The sequence below is a fragment of the Lepidochelys olivacea genome (assembly GCF_965140295.1).
Source record: "Lepidochelys olivacea isolate rLepOli2 genome assembly, chromosome: 22".
Lineage (NCBI taxonomy): Eukaryota > Metazoa > Chordata > Testudines > Cheloniidae > Lepidochelys > Lepidochelys olivacea.
Window position 1 is genome coordinate 16846788 of NC_140432.1, and position 7539 is coordinate 16854326.

At 45.4% G+C, this 7539-nt stretch overlaps 1 protein-coding gene across 1 annotated transcript; it reads right to left on the reverse strand.

The window, feature by feature from the left end:
• Nucleotides 1–297: 297 nt before the first annotated feature.
• Nucleotides 298–6472, reverse strand: LOC311511371 (uncharacterized protein). The gene is made up of 4 exons (XM_084611917.1): nucleotides 6275–6472; nucleotides 4250–4442; nucleotides 2746–2804; nucleotides 298–1533 (listed from the first exon to the last, which is right to left on the reverse strand). The coding sequence occupies exons 1-4, from the start codon at nucleotides 6435–6437 to the stop codon at nucleotides 1400–1402; spliced, it is 549 nt and encodes a 182-aa protein (XP_084468043.1). The 5' UTR covers nucleotides 6438–6472; the 3' UTR covers nucleotides 298–1399.
• Between the last annotated feature and the right edge of the window lie 1067 nt (nucleotides 6473–7539).

Genomic DNA, 7539 nt, shown 5'->3' on the forward strand with positions numbered 1-7539 from the left:
CTAGACATTTTGCAGTTGAGACATGCCACATGCTTTGGAGGAAACAATTCACCCACAGTTACACCATATTGACTTGAACAAGATTACCAGGGAGCAACTAAAGGGAGATTTTGACCTTGGTCTTTCACCGTAACATTTAAGTGCTCCTCTATAGGCAGAAACCAAGCATTTCACAGTATTTAGAGTCATTTCTGTCACCCAGCTCTTCCAAGAAACGTCATGGAAAAGCCAAGAAAGAGCCCCAGGCACAATATGAAGTATTTTATTCATTAATTTATTTAGATTTGTGTAAGAAAATCTACTTCTCTACGGCCATTTAACAATTTCTAAACGAACGCAGTCCATACAAAAAACCCCCAAAATCTCAAGAAGAAAATGGATCAACAAATTCAACGGCACGTCCCAGCCAACATGGCAGTAAAAATCATCTGCTGTCTATTAAAAATATTCCTACTCATTTCAGAGATCTAACCCTTCCTTCATCTCAGGTTTCTGCCCCAAAACACCAGAGAAAAATCAAGGAGGGTATTGCAGGGTGCCCTGAAGTACAACAGGTTATCTTGGGCCAAGGATTGAAACTGGCAGGGAATTCCAGTTAGGGGGCCTTCATGGAGAGGCCCTGCCAGTAGGGGGTTCTAGCTTGATTTATGGAAAGGACTTGCCTCCATATGGCAGGCTAGACTGAAAAACGGGGTGTATTTACTTATTTAATGATCATTTAAATTTGTATCCCATGCAGGCTTTAAATCAGTCTGAACTGTGTAAGTCTGCCCTGCCCTTCACAATTCTCTGCAAGTCCGACTGATTACAGTGCCCCTCCCCAGTTAGGGCCCTGTAGACTGTTGATGAGTCACATACAGGAGGTACTGGCTCAGAAAGACACTGCAAATGGGATGTGTCCACAGCAAATGGGATGCAGCAGCAGCTGTGGAAGACCCTTCCCCATGCCCATTTATCAACCTGCAGTGCCCTAATGTGGAAAACAGTTTAGCCCTCCTGGTGGAAGGCACATGCTGTCTCTGCTTCATAGAACTATAGGAGATCAGGATGGAAGGAACCCTTGGTGTTACCTTGTTCAATCACCTTTTGACAGATTACTCTACCCGACGCTATTCTACACTCTATGAATGTATCGAATCCTGACTTGTTACAGAACATTTCAGCTCATGAAAACTCTTGAGACAAGTATGTGCCAGAATTTCTTCCTGTGTTTCCTGCTGCTGGCAATGGGGTTGGGTGTCAGCTCTCTGGTCGAGTAGGGTGTAAAAGAAAGTGCAGTCATCATGCTTAAATACATAACAGTAGAAGAGAGACTTCCTGAGTAGATCAGCTGTCCACCCTTGCATCCAGGTAGAAAGCAAAGATGGAAGGGCGTGGCTCAACTGGGGTGCGTTTCCCACTAGGAGAACAGTTTGCCGGTAACAAAGATTGACAGCAGGTGGACAGCTGCCAGGAGGAAGGAGCTGGCCTGCACTGTGGAGACGGAACTGGTGGTGGGTATTCTTGTTGTCGACGCAGGTGTGATTGAAGATGCTGAAATGCAGAAGCAAACCAGGATTAGAAATCGGCGGAGCGGATGAACTGTGGGCTCACTGCAAGACGGTGCATCAATTCCTGTTGCTGCATGTATCTCTCAGAAATTGGGATCAGATCTGCCCGTGGGGTAAACTGGCATTGCTCCATTGAATTCAGTGGAGCATTGCAGATTAAAAGGATTTGAAGATCCTGTCTTAGGTGCCTTGGGGCGGAGAAGTGAGAGAAAGAAGTCTCTCCCTTCCGTGGAATAAGTATAAATGGGATCAAGGACAGCAGAGGTCCCTTTGGTTTGGTGTGTGGAGCCACAATCTCAGCAGGGTCTGTGTGTGTGGCAGAGAAGTTAAGCAGAAGGACACATCCCATGCCTTGTGCCAACATCACAGGGCAGCACCTGCTCCCTCCCTCATCATTTCACTGATGGTACCACAACGGCATGTGATTTCCTGGTGTCCAGTTGGACAGCTGGGGCTGAGTGCCAAGCAGGACCTACTGGATCTATATTCAAAGGTCCCATTGGATCAGGCTGGGAGGTGCTGTTCCGATCAGAACTCCCTTCTGTGTGTCTGCAGCAGGCAGCAGCTGTCAGTGACCATCCGTCAAGGCACCAAATATGCTTTTTCATGAGACAGCCACATTGAACAAGAACAGGATTAGCTTTGCTCTGAACACAGAGTGATCCTCCTGCTACAGGAAGGAAATGGCCTGAAAAACCTCCAGATAGACTTACTGGGAATTAGTCTGTAGTGTGCCATGTAGTTCCTATAATCAGTTCTTACTGTGCTCAGCTGCATTAGAGGAGGAAGCTGCGGACAAATGATGATCCTGTAGCGGTGTAAGACACCACAGCTTTACTGAAGTTGAGGGAGTTATGCCCTTTACGCCCTTTTGAGGATCAGGCCTGTTACTGAAGCCAATGGAGTGATGCTGATTTACACCAGCTGAGGATCTCCTATTTATATCTACTCTGTATCTTTTAAAGCCACCTGACATTTTTCAAGATGTCAATGATATTTTTGTGACCCTCATTTTATGCGGATGCCAATTTTCAACTGGTTTTAGTGTCTTTGCCTTATATTTCATTACAGGAGAGAATGGGTGTTTGTCTTGAAAAAGATGGAATTGATTCTTATTTCACAAAAGCCACAATAAAAAAAAATGAATCCGTTCAACTGCTTTGTCATTTGATACATGCATATTAGGCTGATTTACCTGTACTCAGGGTTGTCTTCTGGAGCAGTGTAGAGCCATTGGAAAACGTCACAAACACCCTGTGGAAAATAAAGGAACAACACACATCAAGGGCTTGGTCTCACTAATACCCTCTGTTCCCTAGAATAATGTAGGCGACAATAAAGGTAGATAAAGAGAGGAGGAATAAAGTCATAAAGAGATTATTTTATTGAGCAAACATGATAAATTTCCCTATTATCTTTTGTTTCTGTGACACATGTCGTTAGTCACTAGTTGCCATCAATACTCCTGTCATTTATTGCTTTACAGCACTTTCCAATGACAGGTTTCAGGGTAGCAGCTGTGTTAGTCTACATTCGCAAAAAGAAAAGGAGTACTTGTGGCACCTTAGAGACTAACAAATTTATTTGAGCATAAGCTTTCGTGAGCTACATCCGATGAAGTGAGCTGTAGCTCACTAAAGCTTATGCTCAAATACATTTGTTAGTCACTAAGGTGCCATAAGTCCTCCTTTTCTTTTTGCACTTTCCAATGTTTGTTGCAAGCTGTAAGTCTGTTGATGCCAACCATTACAATTAAATATAGAACTAATTGTTGAAAATAACCAGTGCACTCTTTCCTTTCTCAGTCAGCCTGATAAGCCTTATCTCTGGTTTTCTTTGGTAAATATTTCTCACTGATGCAGCTCCATTAAGGTGAATATTAGTGTAGACCAGGCTGATACAAGTCCATTTGTTTCGGTGGAGTCACTCTGGATTTTCACCCATTGGGGGTGAATGCAGCCAAATGAGAATTCGGAGCACACAGAGGTGTTAGTCTCCAGCTCTAACAGAGGAGTCATGGAACAGGTGCATGGTTAGAATGGCCTGCAAAGGCATCTGCTGTGTGAACAGCAGCACCCGAACTCTTAAGGACTTTGGGGCGCGGCTTTTTGGGGTGTGTGTGTGTCCCCTAGTGCATGCTTACGGCTCATAGGTGATATATTAATACCAATAAATAATAATCATAGAATCACAAAAGGAAAAGGAGGACTTGTGGCACCTTAGAGACTAACCAATTTATCTGAGCATAAGCTTTCATGAGCTACAGCTCACTTCATCGGATGCATACTGTGGAAAGTGTAGAAGATCTTTTTATACACACAAAGCATGAAAAAATACCTCCCCCCAGCCCACTCTCCTGCTGGTAATAGCTTATCATAGAATCACAGAAACTCAGGGTTGGAAGGGACCTCTGGAGGTCATCTAGTCCAACCCCCTGCTCAAAGCAGGACCAATCCCCAACTAAATCAAAATAATAAGATGGAATGATGATGGGACCTGCTGGATTTGCATTTCAGCTCCACTTTGAATTTCCTCTGATTGAGCTGCACTTCGTGGTTGAGCTGCACTTCCCCCCTCTGTAAAACCTTCCCATTAAACCTTTTAATGAAAGCAGAACCCTCATTTCATGCACGCCTCCTGCAGAATGTAGCTCTGCTCCCCATACTCCGTCTCCTCTCCCAGGTAAGGAAGAGCATTACCTTATTTCCACCCTGTCTGTCCCACTGGTTGGAGATTTCCATTGTACTGTGGCTGTGTTGGTGATATTTTGCTGCCCTGATAGGCCGTTGCTGCAGTTCACAACTGGATTTTCCCACTGGCCCACAGAGGAGTTCTGGCTATTGACGGCCTGCAGGATAACTGAGCTGCTGTTGATGGCTCCACTGATGGTTACTAGAGAGAATGCAGAGGAGGAAAACGTAAGTTCTCTGTGCTGAGAACCAGCACCCACAAAACCCCACCAGGCCCCAGGGGATCTGAGAGAAGCAGAGAATGCTACAGATCTATGGGGTGAGTGTTGCTTTGGTGTCTCATGGACCCCTCCCCCCCAAGGGAAATGTAAAGTTCCAAAGAGGACTAGCCACTCATCCAAGTTCAGGAGTTCCCTTCACATGGGTCCAAAAGAAGATTCTCCACACACAAGGGGAGCAGGACAACTGCTTTTAGCCTAAAAATCTAAGCAGCACAAGACTTTGGAGCCCGGAGTCCTCCCATTCTCCCCTAAGCTGATAAGACCAGGCCCTGTCATTCCTCCTTGCTACCTTGTACAGTTTGACTGCACGTCATGGCAAAGACTGGAGCTCTCTCAGTCTTACCAGTTTTCCTAGCTACAGCATCTTTATTACAAAGATCATCTACTCAGTGGGCTACTCACTGTACAAGGAAAGCTACTCCGTAACCAGCAAACCAGGCTCCAGTGTGTCTCATTGTAACCCCTGACGATGGGAAAGGCTCCCTTTGGCAATGCTTTGGAAATGCTCAGCCTGAGGGAGAGTTTATCCTGAGCCACAATTCAAAGAAACCAGCCAGACTGCCAGGTGCCAATAAAATAGATGTTAACTAGCAGCAGACTCTGTGTGCGTGTGCGTTAATTAGAGCCAAGTTTGGTTGTGAGTGGCATTTGGAATGAAATTAATCTGCAGTTGTGTTCAATCCTTTTTGGTATAGAAATGGGAAAAAAAAAAAAAAAAAAAAAAAGGAACCATCCCTAACTTTACAAAGTGGCTGCTCTTTGTGTCAGATCCTGACCTGTAAAGAAAGATAGTTCCACTGACTTCAGAGAGAGATACACAGTGTCTGTCAATCCAGACATTTATTCAGCACTGGGGGCTTGATCCTGCTCATTTTGCATTTTGAAGTCAATGGAAGATTTGCTATTGGATGATAAGAACAGGATCAGGCTACTAATCACTGTGTCAGAGGGTGCATAAAAAGCAGTAAAAGTGACTTCAGGGCGGTGTTCAGGAAAGGTATATGCACCCAAACAGAATGGGCCCCAAACAGCGTCCAGCAGTGCTTACATGATCTGAAAAGAGGCATGGGGTGAGTGGGGGGCAGCTTTGGTAAAACAATGCAACCCAGCTCAGTTTAAAATGTATTTATTTTTGCAGGATCTGTGACTCTTTGTGATCCCTCCCCTCGCCCCCTTTAAGCCCTGGCCTCCACACCTTTGTCCTTTCTTCTATTTCCCCAGGAAAGGGTGAATTCTCATAGTGCGTGTGTGTGGGGGGGAGGGGGAAATCACCCCAAATGTCATGCCTTTTCAAACAACCAGTTTTCAAGTTTTGCTGCACAATTTTGGCAGATATGAAATAAGAATCCCAGCTGCAGGCAAGGAGAGAGCATCTGCTGGGGACCCTGGAGGGCACTGACATTAAAACACAAATGATTACTGCTACCTTTCTTTTTACAAAAAGAAAAGGAGTACTTGTGGCACCTTAGCGACTAACCAATTTATTTGAGCATAAGCTTTTGTGAGCTACAGCTCAAATAAATTGGTTAGTCTCTAAGGTGCCACAAGAACTCCTTTTCTTTTTGCGAATACAGACTGACACGGCTGTTACTCTGAAACCTTTCTTTTTACGCTTCCCAGCTGACATAAAAGCTGCTCAAATGCATGCTCATTCTTGCACACTGCAGACACACCATGAAACTCAAGAGAACATCCAGGCAAAGCGAGATCTATGCAGGAGGAAAGTTCCTAGATCCAGAGAGAGTCAACTTACCATTGTAGTTTGTGTCTGCCTTGTAGTCATCAGGGATCACAGATAGATTGTAAGAGCCAAGATGAGTGGTATTCTGGATCAGTTCACAAGCATCCAGCAAGTAGATGGGGGAAATCAGAGCCCCAAGGAAGAGCAATTGCAGCGAGGAGGTAAGGGCTGCCATGGTCAGTTTTGCTAGTCTCTCTCCTTCTGTTAAGGACAGACCTGTACTGTGGAGGAGCACCAGATGCAAGGCTATTTATACCACCTTCTTGAGGAGGCAGAGGCAGATTTTCCCTCCCACTCCAGTTCACTCACCTGAATGGGAGGTTCCACATGTTCACATTTTTGGAGTTTAACTTCCTTCTACCTGCTCAGGATCTTAATCAACGTTCTGGCTTGAAAGGGGGAAACTAGCTGCTAAGAGCTACTTTAGCACTGGGCCTTTTACATCTCATCGAAGCATCTGTGGACTTGAAGAGCAAGTTTTCCCCCCCAGTCCTTTGCACAGGGGAGTGTTGCATGGTGTTGATGCTTCACCCAGGCAGCTGCAGAAGTGTGAGACTGTGGGAGGGAACGGCATGGGACATACATGTGTCCTAGCGTCCAGGCCTACATGGGCTTCACCTCCCAGTGGGGGTAAAGCACAAAGTGGATAGCTCTTCCCGGTGCACAGATACAGGCCAGTACAATCACCAAGTCTGTTTGGGGTAAGAGGGAGTGAAGGGCTCAGCCTTCAGTGGCCCCTCTTGGGAGCCCTGCGAAAAGGCTGTGTGTGCTGGATTGGGGGTCACGTGCAACCCTCAGATCTCAGCCCCACAGCAGTGCAAAGAGCCAATGTGGAGGTCTCACACTTTCCCATACTGTGGCCCTCTACTGAAGCAAGAGATCTTGTTGTAAACTACTCTAGAAATAAATAAGGATGAAACCAAGAGGGGTCAACAGAAAGTTAAGACGGTTCTAGGGAAATTGCTCTAAAAGCCTACAGAGATAGATCCTCAGCTGGTGTAAATCAGCCTAGCTCAGTTGGAGGATCTGGGCCCATAGAACAGAATTAGATAGATTTTATTTTCTTAGATTCCAGTGGTTCTTTTGACATTCCCTGCCCCTAGAATTCTGTAGCAGGGATAAAATTATCTATTCAGTTCTAGAAGGTTGTTCAATAAACCTGTAGCACAGGGATCATTTTCTATTACATGCTGTAGGACTTTCCATCCTCTTCCCCTCTCACTCCCAACTCCAGTGCCACAAAATTTGGTGGGTGGTAGCCAGATAATTTGGTTACA